This window comes from Pelophylax lessonae (genome assembly GCF_965119305.1).
Source record: "Pelophylax lessonae genome assembly, chromosome: 13".
Taxonomy (NCBI): domain Eukaryota; kingdom Metazoa; phylum Chordata; class Amphibia; order Anura; family Ranidae; genus Pelophylax; species Pelophylax lessonae.
Window position 1 is genome coordinate 12,767,858 of NC_138780.1, and position 22,811 is coordinate 12,790,668.

Here is a 22,811-nt window from a genome sequence, read left to right on the forward strand (position 1 = left end):
AGTCCTTGAGTGAAAGAACAAATCTGTTTACTTTTGCGTTTCTTCAAAGGTCTTAACAACATAGTTAAGAATGAGGAATTTGTTTATGTTTACCTTTAAATTAACAGTGGTCTCCAAACTGCGGCCCGGGAGTCGGGTGTGGCCCTTTGCTTCTTTTATCTGACCCTTGGGGCACAAGTCCTTCCACTAATACTAACAATTGGGCATGTGTCCTCCTATTGACACCAACAATTGGACATACTGTATGTCCTTCCATTGACAACAGTGAAAAGGCACAATTCCTCCCAATGACCCCAACAATGTGGCAAAAGTTTCCCACTTACACCAATGATGGGGCACTATTCCTTCCTCTGACATCAACAGTTGGACATATGTCCTCCCACTGACACGAATGAATGGGGCACAATTCCTCCTAATGACACCAACAATGGAGCACGATCCCTTCCACTGCCACCAATGATGTGGCTCGATCCCTTCCACTGCCACCAATGATGGGGCACTATCCCTTCCACTGCCACCAATGATGGGGCACTAACCCTTCCACTTCCACCAATGATGTGGCACTATTCCCCCACTGACACCAATGATGTGGCTCAATCCGTTCCAATGCCACCAATGATGTGGCTCGATCCCTTCCACTGCCACCAATGATGTGGCTCGATCCCTTCAACTGCCACCAATGATGTGGCTCGATCTCTTCCACTGCCACCAATGATGGGGCACTATCCCTTCCACTGCCACCAATGATGGGGCACTAACCCTTCCACTTCCACCAATGATGTGGCACTATTCCCCCACTGACACCAATGATGTGGCTCAATCCGTTCCACTGCCACATTGATGGGGCACTATCCCTTCCAATGCCACCAATGATGTGGCTCGATCCCTTCCACTGCCACCAATGATGTGGCTCGATCCCTTCCACTGCCACCAATGATGTGGCTCGATCCCTTCCACTGCCACCAATGATGTGGCTCGATCCCTTCCACTGCCACCAATGATGGGGCACTATCCCTTCCACTGCCACCAATGATGGGGCACTATCCCTTCCACTGCCACCAATGATGGGGCACTATCCCTTCCACTGCCACCAATGAAGGGGCACTATCCCTTCCACTGCCACCAATGATGGGGCACTATTCCTTCCACTGATACCAATGATGTGGCACTATCCCTTCCACTGCCACCAATGATGGGGCACTATCCCTTCCACTGCCACCAATGAGGGGGCATTGTTTACTGCCACTGACACCAAGACATTTTCTTCTCCTGTTGACCACAGTCCAGCGCCCCCCCCCCCCCCCCCCCCCCCCAGAATCTGAAGGACAGTATACTTGGCCCTTTATTTAAAAAGTTTGGAGACTCCTGCTCTAGACCAGGGTGGTCAAACTTTCATCCTCGGCTGCATCAGCATTATGGTTGCCCTCAAAGGTCCGGTTGTTTCTGTAAGACTAGATGTCCAAAGCACCCACCCCCTCTTAAATCAGATGTTAAGAGCCCCCCCCCCCCAACCATCAAAAATCAAGAGTCCCCCCACCCTCACTTACATCATAGTTCACCCCCCCCCTTACCTTGTGCTGCTGCCAGGAAGATCCTTGGGGCGGAGCTTGGAAGCAGAAAGTGCAGGGTTTGGAGGAGGACCAGAGGAGGGCTGGAGTCAGCTGCCAGAGTCTGCAGAATGCTGAGACCAGTGGAGGCAAAGACAAGGGGGTACTGCGGCTGCGCTGAGAGGCACAGGATCTGTAGGATGAGTTCTTTCCTCCTGTCTGCTGTCGACTGTTGAGAGGGGGCAGAGACAATCCTCTCTGCAGCTGCACTGAGAAGTACAGGATCTGGCAGAGTAGTCATGTTCTGCTCTCTGCTGCCAACTGCTGAGACAAGTTGGGGGCGGAGGGGGGTACCGCAGTTGCAGGAGAGGTGCGAGGGCCACATTAAATGGCCTGGCGGGCTGGATTTGGCCTTGTTTTTGACACATGCTCTAGCCCACCCAGGAAGTTTAGGGACATTCAGCCATCACACCTACTATATGGTCAAAGGTATATTCAGGTGTTTTCCGTGGTATTGGCTTTGCTAGAGCATACAAACCTTTTAGACAATTGTGCTTTTCCTTTTCTGTTTCAGCATAGCTATACTGAAGTCAGGTTCATAAAGACGTGGTTTGGTGAGCTTGGTGTTGAGGAACTTAAATGGCCTGCACTGATATCTACCCTATTGAACACCTCTGAGAGAAACATTGATAGTGATATATTGTACATCCCTACAGTAAAGCCTCACCTAGAGTATGGTGATCTATTCTATACCCCAGATCTCCAATTGGCCTTTAAAACACAGTGACATTGCTCTATACATTGAGAGGTTGAGATGTCACTTTATATATCGCTGATAAGATTTCAGTAAGAGCAAAGTTCATTATTTCTTGACACCGGTTCTATGGTAGGGCACTGGCTGTGATATGACTCTGCATCTCTAGTTGGGTTCTTTGGTAGGGCACTGGCTGTGATATGGCTATGCATCTCTAGTTGGGTTCTATGGGAGGACACTGGCTGTAATATGACTATGCATCTCTAGTTGGGTTCTATGGCAGGACACTGGCTGTGATATGGCTATGCATCTCTATTTGGGTTCTATGGCAGGACACTGGCTGTGATATGACTATGCATCTCTAGTTGGGTTCTATGGTAGGGCACTGGCTGTAATATCACTATGCATCTCTAGTTGGGTTCTATGGGAGCATGCTGGCTGTGATATGACTATGCATCTCTATTTGGGTTCTATGGTGGGGCACTGGCTGTGATATGACTATACATCTCTAGTTGGGTTCTATGGTAGGTCGTTGGCTGTGATATGACTATGCATCTCTATTTGGGTTCTATGGGAGCATGCTGGCTGTGATATGACTATGCATCTCTAGTTGGGTTCTGTGGGAGGACACTGGCTGTGATATGACTATGCATCTCTAGTTGGGTTCTGTGGGAGGACACTGGCTGTGATAGGACTATGCATCTCTAGTTGGGTTCTGTGGGAGGACACTGGCTGTAATATGACTATGCATCTCTAGTTGGGTTCTGTGGGAGGACACTGGCTGTGATAGGACTATGCATCTCTAGTTGGGTTCTATAGTAGGGCACTGGCTGTGATAGCACTATGCATCTCTATTTGGGTTCTGTGGGAGGACACTGGCTGTGATAGGACTATGCATCTCTAGTTGGGTTCTATGGGAGCATGCTGGCTGTGATATGACTATGCATCTCTAGTAAGACTTCACCTTGAGTAGGTAGAACCTTGTTACACACCAGATCTTCTGGAAAACCTAGAGAAATATTGATTTATGCTTTACACATCAACTGTGAGATCTTCTCTAGTGTATTGTGATACGTTCTGTATATAGTGAGCATCTGAACTTATATTAAGAGTAAGATCATCCTTTGAAGGTACCTCTACTTTGCAACATGCCTGGTCAAATGACCCCAAGAGCTATACTATACTGATATTGGCATAGTCCATTTCAAGAAGGTCTCTAGGCAAAGATCAAAACAAAAAGGGATATCCAGGTCCTCCAGGGTTGAGGTTGTACAACTGAATCTATTGTCTAAAACAGGAGGCCAATGGAATTCATGGCCTTGAGCAGTAGAGGGAGATCTCATTGAGATTACGGCCATCAATACCCTACACCAGATGTTCTGTAGGACAAAGAGTGGGGGTGATATCACCTTACAAGTGAATGAAAGATAGGCTTTAACAGAGTAACATTTGGCATGCTTCTATAACAATATGAGATATAAGATTTTTTTTTCCTGGTTCAGACCCGCTTGCCTGGCACTTAGATGTTTGGAGATACCATAAGTTGTTTTTCAGAAAGTGGTTGTAAATTTTCCCAAATGATTATCATTATCTGGCTTCTGTAGATTCCTATGTTAGCAATGCAATGCGACTTCCTATAGACTTTCATGGATGTCAACCCTCACCTCTCCTCCCTGGTCATCCTTGCTGCCTAAAACTCTCCTCCCTAGCACCTTCCATTCACAACTGAGCGTAGCAGAAATGCGCGTTTCCGCTCACCTTTTTTGCACGTTTTCATGCGTAAACACTCACCGCAACAAATGCCCCAAAGTAGCTTAACAAGCTTTCAAGTAGTGAAGCGTTTTGCCTTTTGGCGTGTTTGTAGCGCGTTTCGTCACGCTGCAAAGCACGCGTCAGCTAACCCCGATTAGGGTCTAATTAACAATAAGGCTTCATTCACATCTGCGTATGACCGAACGCACAGAAAACGTGCGCTTTGCCGTGTTTTATTGGAAATGTGTTGCAAATGCAAGTTGCGCTTGCGTTGCTATTTCGGCGCGTTCGCATCTGCACATTCCAGAATGCACAGAAAACAGATGCTTTACCGTGTGTTTTGGAAACGTCGGAAACTCGCATCGCTTTTGAGTTACCATTTTTAGTTTGTGTTCGCATCTGCAAGTTTCTAAACCCACTCAGAAAACGCATGTTTTGCCGCATGTTTGTTTTTTTTTTTTTGCTCGTGTTACTATTTAGATTGTGTCTCCATAATGGCAACGCAGGGGGTTCGTTCTTGCAAAACATGCTGCAAACCGTGCGTTTTATGTAAGTTTGGAGACACGCATATGTGACTGCAGCCTTTAATGACACTCCAATCGCGACGTTTTGTCATGCAACAAAACACGCTGCAGTCACGCTAACACGAGCACTGAAAAAGACACGCTACGCTACCGGAAAGGTTCTTGAGCTACTTGGGGGTGTCTGTTGCGCATAAGGCAGCCCGTTCACATTATGCGCATTTATGCGCAAAAACAAATTGCGAGTAGGAACGCAGGTGTGAACGGAGTGTGGTAGGGAGGAGAGTTTTTAGGCAGCAAGGATGACCTGGGAGGAGAGGTGACAGTTAAAAGAAAAAAAAAAAAGAAATCCTACCGAAGTCGCATATCCTTCTTATCTTTTTTTTTTTTTTCTTTTTTGGCGCCCAACGTGGGGCACATATCCTTCTTATCTAATGCCAATGCGACTTCTGTGAATGTTTAACATTGAAGTCTTTGGTGTTGAAATCACAGTGATTTTCCTTGTCATGGCATTCTCTGCCCATCAAAAGTTGTGCTAGTGTGAAGGGGGTGACGTGCTTTTAGATGCGTTTTTGATGTTGCTGTACAGTTCAGTGCAAAAAAAAAAATGCAGCATGTTCTCATTTATTTTTTTGCACTGGAACTGACTGCACTGGTGTGAACTATGCCATTGGAATCCATATACCCCGCTGTCTATGCATTTTTGATGCAGAAAAAAAACCACAACTGGACTGCTTCTGGTGTGACAGACAGAACCCCTGTTGGGTTTTATTGCCTTCTGTGTCCCTGCTAGGGAGATTCACCCTCTTTTTGTGTCCAGGTGACCACTGTCAGTGGGATAAAAGTGATGATAAATCCAACATTTGCAGTTGTCACTGCACACTGTGAGCTTCCCAATGTGTGCCATAGAAGCTGCAGCAAGTCGCATGAAGACGGCCTCTTTCCTGGCTGGAGGACATCCAGCATCCTCCAGCACAGAAGTCTCCAAACTTTTCAAACAAAGGGGGCCCCGGACTGTGGTCAACAGAAGTAGAAAATGTCCTGGTGTCAGTGGCCGTAAACAATGCCCCATCATTGGTGTCAGTGGGAGGAATAGTGCCCCATCATTGGTGTCAGTGGGAGGAATAGTGCCCCATCATTGGTGTCAGTTGGAGGAATAGTGCCCCATCATTGGTGTCAGTGGGGGGCATAGTGCCCCATCATTGGTATCAGTGGGAGAAATAGTGTCCCATCATTGGTATCAGTGGGAGGAATAGTGCCCCATCATTGGTGTCAGTGGGAGGAATAGTGTCCCATCATTGGTGTCAGTGGGAGGAATAGTGTCCCATCATTGGTATCAGTGGGAAGAATAATGCCCCATCATTGGTGTCAGTGGGAGGAATAGTGCCCCATCATTGGTGTCAGTTGGAGGAATAGTGCTCCATCATTGGTGTCAGTGGGGGGCATAGTGCCCCATCATTGGTGTCAGTGGGAGGAATAGTGTCCCATCATTGGTGTCAGTGGGAGGAATAGTGTCCCATCATTGGTGTCAGTGGGAGGAATAGTGCACCATCATTGGTATCAGTTGGAGGAATAGTGCCCCATCATTGATGTCAGTGGGGGGAATACTGCCCCATCATTGGTATCAGTGGGAGGAATAGTGTCCCATCATTGGTGTCAGTGGGAGGAATAGTGTCCCATCATTGGTGTCAGTGGGAGGAATAGTGTCCCATCATTGGTGTCAGTGGGAGGAATAGTGCACCATCATTGGTATCAGTTGGAGGAATAGTGCCCCATCATTGATGTCAGTGGGGGGAATACTGCCCTATCATTGGTGTCAGTGGGAGGAATAGTGTCCCATCATTGGTGTCAGTGGGAGGAATAGTGCCCCATCATTGGTGTCAGTGGGAGGAGGGATGGCAAACTTAAAGGGTAACTCCACTTTTGTGGAAGAAAGAAATGTCAAATAGAAAAAAGCAAATATTATAGCAAATACAATTGCAACTCACGTAATTTTGTAGCTGAATGTTATTAAAAATCTTTTCAATCTGTAGCTCTGTAATTTTCTGTAAAATGCAATATGGCAACCTGGACGTATTTTGTATACGCCTGCTTGTGTGATTGGCTCACTGATAATGTCTATAAACTATAAGATATATACTGGAATTTTTATACATTTTTATCTTCTAGTTTATAGACATTATAACTCAATATACATGCATTACTGGTATAAAAAAAAAAAAAAAAAAAATGTATAAAAATACCAGTATATATCTAATAGTTTGTAGACATTATAACTCAATATACGCTTATTGGGATTTTTTTTTTTTTTTTTTTTTTTTTTTTTATTACCAAAAACATAAAACAGAAAAAATTACTGGCCTACATTTTTAAAGAAATTAGATTTCTTCTATTTTTTTATTGGATGAGTTTTATAGCAGAAAGTACAAAAAAATATATATATATATATATTTTTTTTAATAGTTCAAGAAATAAAAAATGCAGTGGGGATTAAATACCCCTAAAAGAAATCTCTATTTGCACGACCGTGCAATTGTCAGTTAAAGTAATGCAAAAAAATGACCTGGTCACGAAGGGGGGGGGGGGGGGGGGGGGGTAAATCTTCCGGGGCTGAAATGGTTAAAGCAGATTAAACTTCAGATTTATTAATTAAAAAATCCCGAAGGGCGTGTTGGGCACGAATACAGCGTGTCCCCCTTCGAATACTGTACGGTGTCCCTGGGAATAATTGTAAAATATTGGCAGGCGCTAGCTCAGGAGGCACTGGCCCAGCTTGGCGCGGCGGCTTGTTGCCTCGTCTCCGTACGGCGGTGGCTCAGGAATGTGTTTGCTTTGCCCCCTGTACAGAGCGTAGAACAAGTGGACAGTACGTGGGTAGGTGTGGACTGAGCAAATATTGACTCTGAGCTTTGAGGGAACGCACTTCTCTCTCTCTGTCCCTGTCTTGTCCGACAGCGTCTAACCCCCCTCCGCCTTCTCTCCAAACAGGTCTGGACGGCGATGGCAAGCTGAGGAAAGACGAGGACGATCGGATCGACAGAGGGGCCGCCTTTCCTCTGCAGATTGCTAGATGTTCCTTCAACACAGAAAGTTCAGTTAGCGCCTAAGGGGGGCATCTGCTCCCATTTAACGGAGCCCTCGTCTGTCCCCCTCCCATGCCATCCGGGCTAGAGGGCCGAGTGACTGTTTAAGGCGCTCTACGGTGTTCAGGCTGGAGGTCTGCGGAGGGTCTCTCCCGATGCTGCTTGCAAGGACAAGTGACAATAACCCCTCTGGCATCTTATGCTCAACTGCCGGGTTTGTGCTATGCGTTGGGCGTCTTGGACAGTCTACCTTAGCCTGCTGTTCTGCTGCGTTCAAGGTAAGGGACGACTCTACTGTCGTAGCTTTATTTCCAAAAAAATTAAAAATGTAGTTAATGGAAAGATCGGTATAGTGGAAAATTTGAATAATATGGGAGCACGTGCACAATTTCTTTTAGTGGATGTGCCTGCGCTGAACAGTTCCTAGCTGGGGTTCGGTTAGACTTTTAGTGAGGGCATCATGTATGGGTTGACAGCTGCTGGACGTTCCTACCTTGTGTGCAACAGCTAGTGCCCAAAATAGAAGGGGGAAGGGTGGCATGGTGAAGGGAAGTGGTGAGGGTAAGAGAGGCATGGTGAGGGGTAAGGTGGTGTAGTGAGGGTAAGAGAAGCTTGGTGAGGGAACGGGAGGTGAGGGTAAGAGGAGCATGGTGAGGGAACGGAAGGTGAGGTGGGGGTAAGAGAAGCGTGGTGAGGAAGGTAAAGGTAAGAGAGGTGTGTTGAGGGCAAGGGGGTGCATGGTGAGGATAAGAGAAGCATAATGAGGGCAAGGGAGGTGAGGGAATGGCAGGGGCGTAACTACAGGGGTTGCAGGGGTTGCAATTGCAACCAGGCCCCATGCTCCAGGGGGGCCTGTGTGGCTCCCCTGTACACCTGGATAGGGTAGGATAGGATGACACAATAGAGAACCAGGAAGGGGTCGGTAAATATGTAATTTGCCAGATTCTTCCTTTTCTGAATGGACAGAGTCATAGTCAGTGACATTGTAAAAAAAAAATTCAATAAAATTATAAAAATAATACAATCAAAAAATAAAAACTACTGACACCAGTGGATGAACTAGCAGGAATCACAAAGGTCACACTTGCAACCGGGCCCTGGCATTCCAACACTGAGGGGAGGACCCAAGATGGCAGGAAGGGGGCCCACTGCAGAACTTGTGAAAGGGTCCCGCAACGAGCGTAAAGGGCCCCAGGATCAGTGGGAAGAGCCCCAGGATTGAAGGGAAGGGCCCCGGTCATGGGGGCCCTTCATGGTTTCTTGCACCGGTGCCCTGAAGGTTCTAATTACGCCTCTGGGGTATGGGAGGTGTTTTCAGGGTAAGAGAGATGTGGTGAGGGCAGGGGAGAGTGTGGTGAGGGTAAGGGAGGCATGGTGAGGGTAAAATTAGCATATTGAGGGCAAGGGAGGTGTGTTAAGAGCAAGGAAGGCATGATGAGGGCAAAGGAGGGGTGGTTAAGAGTAAGAGAATTATGGTAATGGCAGGGGAGGTGAAGTGAGGGTAAGGAAGGTGTGATGAGGGTAAGGGGGGGGGGGGCATGGTAAGGGTAAGAGAAGCATAGTGAGGGCAAGAGAGGTGAGGGTATGGGAGGCGTGTTGAGGGTAAGAGATGTGGTGAGGGCATGGGGGTGTGAGGTGAGGGTAAGAGAAGTGTGGTGAGGGAACCTAAGGTAAAGGTAAGAGAGATGTGGTGAGGGTAAGTGAAGCATAGTGAGGGCAAGAGAGGTGAGGGTAATGAAGGTGTAATGAGGATCAGAGAGATGTGGTGAGGGCACGTGGGAGTGTGGTGAGGGTAAGGGAGGCATGGTGAGGGTAAAATTAGAATATTGAGGGCAAGGGAGTTGTGTTAAGGGCAAGGAAGGCATGGTGAGGGCAAAGGAGGGGTGGTTGAGAGTAAGAGAATTATGGTAATGGCATTATGGTGACAGAGGTTGGGGTGATGTCTGGGTCTCGTTTGGAAGATATGAGAGGTTGGGGTGATGTCTGGGTCTTGTTTGGAGGACAGGAGAGGTTGGGGTGAGGTCTGGGTCTCGTTTGGAGGACAGGAGAGGTTGGGGTGATGTCTGGGTCTCGTTTGGAGGACAGGAGAGGTTGGGGTGAGGTCTGGGTCTCGTTTGGAGGACAGGAGAGGTTGGGGTGATGTTTGGGTCTTGTTTGGAGGACAGGAGAGGTTGGGGTGATGTCTGGGTCTTGTTTGGAGGACAGGAGAGGTTGGGGTGATGTCTGGGTCTTGTTTGGAGGACAGGAGAGGTTGGGGTGATGTCTGGGTCTCGTTTGGAGGACAGGAGAGGTTGGGGTGAGGTCTGGGTCTCGTTTGGAGGACAGGAGAGGTTGGGGTGATGTTTGGGTCTTGTTTGGAGGACAGGAGAGGTTGGGGTGATGTCTGGGTCTTGTTTGGAGGACAGGAGAGGTTGGGGTGATGTCTGGGTCTCGTTTGGAGGACAGGAGAGGTTGGGGTGATGTCTGGGTCTCGTTTGGAGGACAGGAGAGGTTGGGGTGAGGTCTGGGTCTTGTTTGGAGGACAGGAGAGGTTGGGGTGATGTCTGGGTCTCGTTTGGAGGACAGGAGAGGTTGGGGTGATGTCTGGGTCTCGTTTGGAGGACAGGAGAGATTGGGGTGAGGTCTGCGTCTCGTTTGGAGGACAGGAGAGGTTGGGGTGATGTCTAGGTCTCGTTTGGAGGACAGGAGAGGTTGGGGTGAGGTCTGGGTCTCGTTTGGAGGACAGGAGAGGTTGGGGTGATGTCTGGGTCTTGTTTGGAGGACAGGAGAGGTTGGGGTGATGTCTGGGTCTTGTTTGGAGAACAGGAGAGGTTGGGGTGATGTCTGGGTCTCGCTTGGAGGACAGGAGAGGTTGGGGTGATGTCTGAGTCTTGTTTGGAGGACAGGAGAGGTTGGGGTGATGTCTGGGTCTCGCTTGGAGGACAGGAGAGGTTGGGGTGATGTCTGGGTCTTGTTTGGAGGACAGGAGAGGTTGGGGTTGAGGTCTGGGTCTTGTTTGGAGGACAGGAGAGATTGGGGTGAGGTCTGGGTCTCGTTTGGAGGACAGGAGAGGTTGGGGTGATGTCTGGGTCTTGTTTGGAGAACAGGAGAGGTTGGGGTGATGTCTGGGTCTCGTTTGGAGGACAGGAGAGGTTGGGGTGAGGTCTGGGTCTTGTTTGGAGGACAGGAGAGATTGGGGTGATGTCTGGGTCTCGTTTGGAGGACAGGAGAGGTTGGGGTGATGTCTGGGTCTCGTTTGGAGGACAGGAGAGGTTGAGGTGAGGTCTGGGTCTCGTTTGGAGGACAGGAGAGGTTGGGGTGATGTCTGGGTCTCGTTTGGAGGACAGGAGAGGTTGGGGTGAGGTCTGGGTCTCGTTTGGAGGACAGGAGAGGTTGAGGTGAGGTCTGGGTCCTTGGAAGTCAGTACCACACCTCCGATAACCTGTGACACTTCTTCACAATTATATCCAGCTTGTTAGTGGTAGACGTACTGTATAGGAGTGCAGTCCTATCTGATATATTCTGGATTGCTACCATGTCACTGAGCTCATTGCTGCTCATTTCACTCTGTAGTCTATTTCCCAACAACGCCCCACTGCGGACGTACTTTCCTTCTTCAGTTGCGCGTCTTACTGCTGTGTTTCTTTTCATCTTTACTTAATGCTTTGCCTTCTTCCCTTTTCTTTGAATTGTTTTTATGTTTTTCCTTCCCTTGCTTAGTTTTGTTGTTATGTGTGATTTCTTTCCCTTTCATATTTCCTCACCTTTCCTCATAATTTTCTCATAACTTGTGTTACTTCTTTTTATCTCAGCTCCGTTCTTGTAACCACATCTTGTCTCTCTTTACAAATCCTCCCTTCCCATCACCATGCCACCCTTGCCCTTACCACGCCACCCTTGCCCATCACCACGCCACTCTTCCTATTACCACACCTCCCTTTCCATCTCTACGCCACTCTTCTCCTCACCACACCACCCTTCCTATCACCATGCCACTCTTCCCATCACCACATATGCCTTTCCCTCTCTATGCCACTCTTCCCATCACCACACCACTCTTGCCATCACCACCCCTCCCTGTCCCTCTCTGCGCCACCCTTCCTATCACCACACCACTCTTACCATCACTTTGCCCCCCGCCCTCCCCCATCTCTATGCCACCCTTGTCATCAATACACCACTCTTCCCATCACCACACCTCCCTTTCCATCTCTACGCCACTCTTCTCCTCACCACACCACCCTTCCTATCACCATGCCACTCTTCCCATCACCACATGTGCCTTTCGCTCTCTATGCCACCCTTTCCGTCACCACAACACTCTTTCCATCACCACACCACTCTTGCCATCACCACGCCTCCCTTTCCTTCTCTGCGCCCCCCCTTCCTATCACCACCCCACTCTTACCATCACTTTGCCCCCCTTCCCCCATCTCTATGTCACCCTTATCATCAATAAACCACTCTTCCCATCACCACACCACTCTTTCCCTTTACCACGCCACCCTTGCCCATCACCACGCCACTCTTCCTAAAACCACACCTCCCTTTCCATCTCTACGCCACTCTTCTCCTCACCACACCACCCTTCCTATCACTGTGCCACTCTTCCCATCACCACACGTGCCTTTCCTCCTCTATGCCATCCTTCCCATCACCACACCACTCTTTCCATCACCATGCCTCCCTTTCCCTCTCTGCGCCACCCTTCCTATCACCACACCACTCTTGCCATCACTTTGCCCCCCCTTCCCCCATCTCTATGCCACCCTTATCAATACACCACTCTTCCCATCACCACACCTCCCTTTCCCCTTACCAGACTACCCTTGCCCTCAACACACTGACATCCCATCACACCATCTTTTCCATCACCACGCCTCCCTTCCTCTCATCACACTTTCCTTCTCACCACACCACCCTTTTTGTGGCCACTACCTATGTACGGGCATGAGGTTCTTGCACGCTAAGTCTTGTACATTAATGGCTGGTATTAGAATTGCTGTTCAGAAATGGAAATAAATCTTTTTTTATTGTTCTGTCTTTGATGTGTTGTGTTGATTGGCTCTGACTGCCCCAGTGACCCCCTCACCCTTCCATGTCCCCACAGGTACCATCCGATCAGACGCTCAGACTGTGGTTGGCCGCGTAGGAGAGAGCGCGGTCCTGGGGTGCAGCCTCCTCCACCAGGACGCGGGGCGCCCTCCTCTCTACGTTATCGAGTGGGTGCGATTTGGCTACATCCTTCCCATCTTTATCAAATTTGGCCTCTACTCCCCACGCGTGGACCCTCAATATCTCGGTAAGCACTCTTGTAACTATACTTAATGTTCCAAACAATGAACCATTCCTTTCCCCTAAGCCTGTAAACATATTGGCAACTTCATTACCTGTTCCATAATCTGGTCCGAATGTAATTCCCCATTCAAGAGAACATGGGTCGGTACAGTGGCTTAGTGGTTAGCAGATGAACAAGGTATTCTGCATAGGCTGCAGAATGGTAGTGGTTTAAATATGTCAGCTGTAAATGAGTCGGGGCACATGTATATGTGTGATCATAGATATTTATTAAGGCAAGCAAAATTGTATCAATATACAACCGTGCAAATTATTGGCAAATGTGAACCAGTAGAGACAACAAGAAACAAGACTGACAAAACATGTAGACAAATAATAACAAAAACGTCCGGCGTACAATAGTAATACTTTCAATAATGTAATTACAAAATATTTCCAACAATGGTGATGGGGTATGGGTAATTCTTGAAAAAACTCCTGAGAAGATTCAGATCTGTTGTAGATGACTGAGTTAATGCACAAGTGTGCTTTGAAGTGGATCCAAAAATAAGTGGATAATACACTCAATCATATATAGGGGGGGAGGGAAGGAAACCAGGGAGCTGGGTGTTCATAATTACTGCAGCAATTGGAGGACTGTGATGGTAGGGGAGGGTATTACAGTAACTTGCTGCGGGATGGTCGTGGGACCAATCGTTATGTATGTAGCGATCTTGTGTGGGGACTGAGCAGAGATGTGACAGGAATGTCTGTGTCTCAGACGGCAAGAATGCCGTTTCTTCGCCCCTCCTGTAGCCTAAGTAGGCTGTTGCAGGCTGAATGTCTCTCCAGGTACTGCCGGATGGATGGATGGTGTCTGTGTTAAGGTATCTTATTGTTGAAGGGGACTGAGAGCCTTTTGGGGACAAGTGTGGAAACCGGTGTAGCCAGGGCTACGGTTACAGCATGCCGCGTGTGGGGTAATGGCGGGTGTGCGGCCGGTTGTGTGTGTCTTTGGCTCTGACAGCCAAACGGCTGTTTCTTCACCCCTAGGGTAAACAGTACCTTATCGTAGTAGTTCCTCCTTGGCTGTCCGTGAGTGAAGTCCTGGTGTCGGTAGCCTCCGGTCGTCCGCAATGATGCTGTGGGTGGCTCTTGTTCTCTGGGCGATCCGCCGTCTGGGAGGAGGTATGGGGAGTGCGCCGCCGGGCTGGTGACGTTGACGCGTTTCGCTTAGAGTAGTGTAGCTTTGTCTGGACGTAGGTAGCCAGATAGCTGATTCCTTATTTATCGATCTTCTCAGCTGATCTGGCTTGGGGTTAATTGGAGTAAGAGGGAGTTTCTGTCTGTGAATAACATCACCGGTGAGTTTGCAGGGCGGGAAGAAATTTGTATTGGGATTGAAGAGAAAAATCCACCGTACAACCGATTTGGTTGGCCATGTATGGTCTCAGAAGGGTCAATTATATTTGTTATAGCAACTTAAAAAGTTCTTGGTAGAAGCATAACAGTGTTGGTGGCAAAATACAATGCTATATAGATTATAAAGGCATATATCTACCCATGATATTCAGTAGGGGGATATATATACAATGATTATCTGATTTCCATATTTCAAGATTATTTTGCTTAGGGGTAAGGGTAACCATAGATTTAAATATATAGGTTAGACAAATCCAGGTGGGATTCCACATTGGGGGTATATACAGTGGCTAGTTACGATTGAGTTGTTTTAAATACTTACAACATATGACGTGGACAGACGTACTGGTTAGGTATTTGTTTAACTGAGGTTATATCTAGATATGTGAATGTGGATATAACTGTGTGGTCTCAACATAATTACCATTTGTGGATATAATAATGGTTTATGTTACTTTATCTAGGTAATGTAATGAGTGTTGATTTTGGGAGTTGATTAGTGGTTAGCAGTTCTGCCCTGCAGCACTGGGGTCTTTAGTTCAAATCCCAGCCAGGACACTCTCTGCATGGAGTTTGCATGCTTTCCCTGTGTTCACATGGCTATCCTCCTACGACACTCCAAAGACATACTGGTTGGTTAATTGGCTCCTGTCTAAATTGGCCCTAGTGTATGTATGTGAAATATGGTTTTCGATTGTAAGCTCCTTAATTTACAATATGTATAAATTGTTGATGAGATATATATATATATATACCTTTTTAAATAAGAAACAATGGTGTTACTGATATGCAATATTAGACTTTGTCAAATGTCGATTAGCTAAGTCCTATTTTCCACCTACAAACTTTTCTATTACTTTCAAGAGCCAAACCCCCTGCGTATTGGCCCATTATTATTGGGAATTGTAATATTCAATAGGTGAAAGTGGGTGGGCCTCCCTCCAACATGACCAGAAAAGGGTTAAAACTGGCATGTTACAGTGGTCTAGACTTGGAACACCCAAGATGCTTGAGGGTAATCTAAAGCCGTTGTACTGTGATATTTGTGTGGACAACTTCTGGTTTATTTTAATACTTATGGGGTGACCCAACCTTTACCAGAAGGGTCATGGTCAAATGATCTTGCAACCCATCCCAGCAATAGTGCAGCTATCAGTTGTGCCGTCAAGGTCAGAAGTCTTTGGCAATGATCCAGACAAAACCGGATACCCACGTCCTCTAGGCTTTTGGTGGACAGGGGGTATCAGGACAATACCCCCCCGGAAAACATCCCCCTGGACACAATCCTCCCGGGACAACATCCCCCGGGCAATATCCCCCGGGACTTAGGGTTAGATTGTCCAGGGAGGATGTTGTCTCGGGGGGGATGTTGTCTGGGGGGGGCATGTTGTCCGGGGGGGATATTGTCCGGGGGGGATATTGTCCTAGAATCGGCAGGGAGTGGACAACCCAATCCTGTAATGAAAAAAAAATGTTCATATTTCAAAAGCTAAATTAGAAAGCCAATGCCCAACCACGACTCAAGCACTATGGAGTAAGTAAACCATTTACGAAGCAGTGCATGTTCTCATCTGTCCTGCAGATGATAGGGACAGTTAAGCTGGGCATTCATGGGGCTGAACAAAAGAAAACTATTGTTTTCTCCTTTCACGCTAAACGGCATGGATGGGGGAATCCTAATTACTGGATATTGGATACAGACAACCAGCCCTTGCGTAATTTGATTGGATGCATCCACTGTTCGGCCAACAACTTCCCACCGGCTCCTTTGATTTTCAAATTGAAGGCTGTTGGATGTGAGGGCGCCAGCATGGCCACCCACAGAATGGACATTGCCTGGTTCCTGATGAAATTCAGCCATGTATTGAGTAAGGCAGCCCATACATTCATCTTTTTTTCTTTTTCCAACCATTGGGATGAATGAAAAAAAACAATGATACGAGTCCACCATCCACATATGACTTTGTCAAATGTCAATAGCTAAATCCTATTTTCCACCTCCAAACTCTTCTATTACTTTCAAGAGCCAACCCCCCTGCATATTGGCCCATTATTATTGGGAATTGTAATAATCTAAATCTAAAGCCGTTGTGGACAACTTATGACTGGTTTATTTTAATACTTTTGGGGTGACCCAAGCTTTACCGGAAGGATCATGGTCAAATGATCTTGCAACCCATCCCAGCAATAGTGCAGCTATCAGTTGTACCGTCAAGGTCAGAAGTCTTTGGCAATGATCCAGATGAAACCGGCGCCAGCATGGCCACCCACAGTTTGGACATTGCCTGGTTCCTGATTAATTTCGGCCATGTATGGAGTAAGGCAGCCCATACATTCATCTTTTTTTCTTTTTTTCAACCAGTGGGTTGAATGGAAAAAAAACAAATGATACGAGTCCACCATCCACATATGTGCTATCGACTTCTGTACAACAAGGGTTGCCCATACGTGAAACGAAGTTCGTCCGATCCCTGCTGAACTGGCCAAATTTCGATCCATGTATAGCCCGCTATAGTCAAGCTGAATAATGAAGGAAATAATTCCTTCTCATGCCTGCACAATTATGACCATTTAAGCCTGAATGTTCAGATTCTTGCGTTCAACTAATCGTGACGCGTCCTTTTTAAATTCTGTCGTGCATGTCGTGGCTTACATCCATAGTAACAGCTGCATGCAGAATGGCAAGTGATCTTGGGCTGCTCCAGAAAGATCCCTATCAGTCACCAGAGCCCCAGGGGTAGGATTACAGAGACAGACACTGGGCCCTTGTTAGTTACCTGTAGTAAGAACAAGCCCTGTCCAACTGGGGAAGGAGGAGGAGGAGGGGGGATGGGGTTCAGTTTTGGAATGTGGAAGTGGATGCTTCAATGACTTTATTACACACACATGAGGGACCTGGCCCTAAGCCTTGTGACGGGTCACTGGAATCTAATGACAAATGGAGGGCGTGCTGCTACCTGTAAACAGCTTAAAAGCTTTTTTGTTACTTGTTTTATCCAACGTTCTAGACTGTAAACTTGCTAATTGTCCTGGACTGGACATGATTGAAACCTTTAAATATGTGAAGGGTGTGAGTAAGGCTCTGGAGAGCAGTCATTTCAATAGGAAGCTAAAATCAACATGGAGACATGACATCAAATTGCAGGAAAAAAGTTGAAAACTAACCTTAATGTTATTTCCTGAAAGAGTAATTGATGATTGAAACAGACTTCCAACAGAAGTTGGGAGTCAGTCAACAGTCAGTGAATTTAAGGCCTAGCTGTGGGTACAACAACAAAAAAATACCTTCGCAATGGGGTGCCCAGTTCAATTTTGGTTCAGTCCGAGGGGTTGCAGAAGAGGCTGTATTACATACCTTTTCTCTTGCTCCAGAAGGGTTCCTCCATTAATGCAGCCTTTTCTATGAAGCCCCCAACCATGGCCTGCAACCACGCCCAGGCTGCTCCTGGCCACTGTTACCCAATCGCCCCCACTGAGTACAATACAGGGTGAGGGTGGAGGGTCAATAGTGATCGGACAAAGTTTTCCAACCTAGACACTCAATCATATCCCTTGCAGAGTAATCCACGACACTCTGATTGGGTTATCTTCATTTCATGTCCATAGGTAGGCTTGGCCTCCGAAATTGTTATTTCTCTTTCGTTCATTGACGGACACATCTCCTGGTATTCATAACCACTGGGTTATACTGCCCCCTCCAAGAGTAGGACACTAGGCAGAAAATAATTCTGGCTACACCCATGGGCAGTCCCAGGGGGTATACTCCCTCTCTCTGCTATAGCCACTGAGTTTTTTTTCTGCCTAGTCAGGAGTAAGGACCTAGTTTCTTGCTGGGATCTTTGGTCCTGGCAAATGTTTTTCTTTTTAGATATAATTTTTTTTTCTTCTGGATTTTTCCTGTGAGATCTACAATTAACTGCCGGACTGGGCAACAGGCTGGATAATCTAGATTCGATGGTCACCCCAGTCTGGCCAGCGCGTGCAGACCTCAGCTCTGCACTAGATCGGCCATGACCTAACCCCACTGGACGGGTGCTGGCCTGCGAGTTAAATGCCTTGCGAGGTCACATACGACCGGGTCTCGGCCCGAATCGCAGCGTTCCTCCTGGCCGTCAACCAACCCCCCATTTCGATAGAGAGGGGTTCTGTCTGGAGCAGTGCCCGCCTGGTTCCTGGTATGGTGAGTAGCTGTCCCCCCCCCTCTCCCCCTGGAGGGTTTTGGGGTGGACCTGGGCCTCTTGTTGGGACGGTGGGACCCCTTGGTTCCCCTCCTTCCCGCAGGCACCCCTCTTGCCGAGTCCACATACCCAAACAGCCCCATCCACATACGCTGGGGATGTTTGGGTGGTCTGGACACTCTTCCTGGGGTGAGGGCAGGGCGCTTAATAGCGATGGGGGCTGGACGGGTGTGCCGCCGGCGACCGGACGATCGACTGTGCGGGGGGGGGGGGTTTGTACCTGGTGGGGGCTTCTGCCAGGGCCCCCCATCCTGCCTGGATCTGTCCCTGAGGCCTGCTCTCCCCCCTGGGTCCCTGTATGCCTCTTGGTGCCGCTCGGGGCCACCATTTTGTTGTAGCCTGTGTGTTTGTGTAGTCCGGTGGCCATTTTGCTATGGTTTGCCATTGAAAATAGCAGCGGCCATGACAGTGGAGCCCTGTGGGCGCCGATTTCAGTGGTGGGAGCCCCTCCTCATCCCCTGGTGCTGACTCTTGGATGATTTTACTTCCTGATCGCCGCATGTGTAGTGCATTATCCTGGTGGCTGCAGGTGCTTGTTTCTGCAGGTGGTGAGTCTGCTGGGGTCCTCTTTCTCTCTGCTGAGGATCACAATGTGCTTGTGCCTGGTGACAGGGTGGTGCTGCCAGCGCGGTGGGGGTTGTCCCTTAGCTGTGTTTAACACCTTTTGTGGAATCCCCCCTGGTGACTCATGGAGTCTTTGGAGCACATTTCCCCACTTGATCTCCTCTCTGAGGCTGCGGGGCCCTCCGGGTCCCAATCATCCGTCCATGCATGGACGGCAGGCCTGGAGTCCCTTGTGTCCCGGGTGGAGGTGGCTTGCTGGTGACAGGCTATCAAAAAATGCCCCTCGCCTTCCCCTGCCTCATCTGTCTCATCAGATCCTGAATCTGATTCAACCACCGCGGATGTGGGTCACCCTGCTGGGTCTGCAACTACGCGCCTGGAATCCTCTGATAGTGAGCATGATTCCTCCACGTCCGCGACTGTGCACGAGAAGGCGCTGGGGGATGCACTGATTATATCTGTGCGTGAGACTCTAAAGATGGAGGATGCAAGGGAAGCTGCGACGGAGGCGCAGGTACCCTTTGGCACTCACAAACCACCGAGAGCGGCAAAGGTGTTTCCTTTCCCTGTCTATTTTGACAGCATTGTTGCTAAAGAGTGAGGATGACTGTTCCACCAGTGGTGGACCCTCTGTTTTCCAGAATAAACAAGGAAACCATGATTCCGGTTGAAGATTCCCCAGCCTTTAAGAATCCAGCTGACCGGGAGGCGGAGGCTGTGGCCTGCAATATGTACACTCTGGCTGGTTTGGCAATGAGGCCGGTATTCACCATTGCCCTAGTGTCAAACTCTGACCGAGTGGGCTAAGCTCTTACAACGTGACCTGGAGGGGGAACAACTCCCCCATGCCTTTGCCGAGCTGGCAGACTAGCTGGTCTAGGGGCTGCAGTTTATCTGTGATGCCTCTTTGGATACGTCTCCCCTGATGTCTCGCCTCTCTGTTTTGGCAGTGGTCCTTTGGTGTGTCTTTTGGCTCAAGTGCTGGCCTGCGGATCAGACTTAAAAAAAAAATGGCCTTGACTGATCTTCCTTTCCAAGGAGATCGCCTGTTTGGAGCTACCCTGGATGACATCATTAAAGGTCTCACAGGGGGGAAGAGTACTTTTCTTTCACAGGCTACTAAGGGCTAGGAACCTCGTCATATACGTGGGCCTTCCTTCTCAGCTCATAAGAAGTTTTTTTGCCCTCAGGGTCGACTGACAAGGGCTCGAAGCCTGAGCCTGACTCTGAACTTGGCCTTAGGCAAAGTGCTACTTCCTCTGTACAAACTCCAGAAATGGCAGGCTGAAATTTGCCTCCTGCTGTCCAACAGATAGTCGTCCCTTTGGACTTGCATGCGGGTGCTGGGCCTGATGGTGTCTACCTTCGAGGCAGTTCCGTTTGCACAGTTCCATACGAGGTCCCTGCAAAGGGAGATTCTGACCAAATGGGACAAGACTCCACAGTCTCTGGACGTTCAGATCCGGCTGAGTTGGGGAACGAGGTAGTCCCTCATATGGAGGCTTTGTTCTCCGGCGCTTCGGCTGGGAAAATCCTTCCTCCCCTTGTATTGGACAGTGGTCACCATGGATGCCAGCCTGTCCGGCTGGAGAGGCGTCCTCGGCAAACATTCTGCTCAGGGGATCTGGATGCTGGAAGAGTCCAGACTGCTGATCAATGTCTTGGAACTCAAACTCAGAGCGATCAGACTGTGTCTGGATCATTGGATGGATCGTCTTTAGGGTTGTCCAGTGCGCATAAAATCAGACAATGCCACGGTCGTTGCTTATGTCAATCACCAAGGGGGCACAAGAAGTGTCCTGGGGGCTCTGGAATTAGCCGGCATTCTAAGATGGGCAGAACGGTTTGTTCCAGTCCTCTCCGCCGTTCACATTCCCAGGGTGGAAAATTGGCAGGCGGATTACCTCAGTCGGCAGATGTTGGACTAAGGGGAGTCGTCCCTTCATCCGGAGGGGTTTCATCAGCTGTGTCCCTGGTGGATCTGTTGGCGTCTTGGCTCAACAGAAAGGTGCAGAGAATTGTGGCTCAGTCAAGGAATCCTCTGGAAGACGCCACAGACATGCTAGTGGCCCCGTGGGGTCAGTATCTTCTGATTTACGCCTTCCCTCCTCTCAAGCTTCTGCCCAGATTTCTACACAGGGTGGAGGCAGAAGGGATTCCGGTCATCTGAGTGGCTTCAGAATGGCCTCGTCGGGCTTGGTACGCAGATATGGTGCGGCGTTCCTTAGAAGCTTCCTCCCAGGGAGGATCCGCTGTCCCAAGGACCGATCTTCCATCCTGTTTTACAGTCGCTGGCTTTGACAGCTTGACTGTTGAACGCCAGATGCTGAAGGATAGGGGCTTATCTGAATCTGTGATTCCTACACTATTAAAAGCTAGGAAATCTACTTGTAGGTAGATCTACCATCGTACGTGGAAGACGTACATTGCATGGTGTGAGTCACTTGGGGTTCATCCTCGCTCGTTCTCGGTGGCTCGGATCTTAACCTTCCTTTAATGGGGGGTTGAACAGAAGTTGGCCTTGAGTACCATCAAGTTCAAGGTGTCGGCTTTGGCGGTCTTCTTCCAACGACCTTTGGCCATACACTCCCTGGTGCGTGCCTTTCTTCAGGGCTTCTGACTTTTGGTCCCTCCAGTGCGGGCTCCGTTGCCGCCTTGGGATCTCAATTTGATTCTTTCAGCTCTACAGAAGTCTCCCTTTCATCTCAACCCTACTGTACACCTTTGGAATGAATTGGAACGTTGATTGTGAGCCTGGTCTTCTTATCCAACATGAGTACCTGACCTCACGAATGTTCTTTTGGCTGAATGGACACAAATTCCCACAGACACTCATCAATCTTGTGAAAAGCATTCCTAGAAGAGCGAAGGCTGTTCTAGCCACAAAGGGAGGCCCAATTCCATATTAATGGCCATGGTTTTAAAATGGGATGCCCAACAAACTCTGTGTGTGAAGGTCAGGTCTCCACCATCTTTTGGCCATCAAGCATTTAGGCAACTGTTGCGGTGGTTTAACTCTTTACTGAAAACTCCTAAAGCATTCAGTAGATATTATTATTTAGTATTTTTTATTTATTTTTTGTTCCTATTTGGTGGACCTTGAATGTTGCACAGTGTACAGTTTCTTTATCTGTCAGTACAATACATTGCTTGATTTGCAATCAGTTTATGCGTTAAGTCATAGGCATTCACGGTGGGGTCTGTCTGTGGGGTTAGGGGTGTCAGACTAGATTAATCACGCTTAACAGCAGATGGAGAAGGAGAGAGAAGAGCTTACACACTGCAGGGGAGATGGACTTGGAGGAGGAGGCTATAAGGAGATTGAGGGAACGGCAGGATGGGGTATAATGTTCTACCACAAGCTGTAAGGCCTGTGTTTGCAGGTAGCAGTCCATCGCATCCCAGTTGCTATTTTTTCCTGTTCAGAGTAATAGACAAAATCTTAATGTGTATCTAAATCTCAAACTTTTTGTTTTCCGGATAAAGTAGAGAAGGGTAAGAACAACTGTCAAGTGATGTAAAATCGCTCAGATTGTTTGGAGTGCTATCTTGCTTTATGATGTCAATGGAGAGCAGTGCTTCTCCTTCTGGGCCCTGATGAAGAGGGGAGAGTTTTGGCCCCCGAGACGCATTGGATTTCTTGTATTTTCTACCTGACCTTACATTGGAATGAA

The 22,811-nt window shown here is 48.3% G+C and overlaps 1 protein-coding gene across 1 annotated transcript in view; it reads left to right on the top strand.

Moving 5' to 3' along the window:
- Window positions 1-22,811, top strand: part of IGSF9 (immunoglobulin superfamily member 9) — a 148,872-nt gene that overhangs the window by 15,788 nt on the left and 110,273 nt on the right. The window contains exons 2-3 of the mRNA XM_082275661.1: window positions 7,563-7,935; window positions 12,747-12,938. Coding sequence (XP_082131787.1) covers window positions 7,857-7,935; window positions 12,747-12,938 — 271 coding nt within the window. The 5' untranslated portion in view covers window positions 7,563-7,856. The remainder of the gene's footprint in view (window positions 1-7,562; window positions 7,936-12,746; window positions 12,939-22,811) is intronic.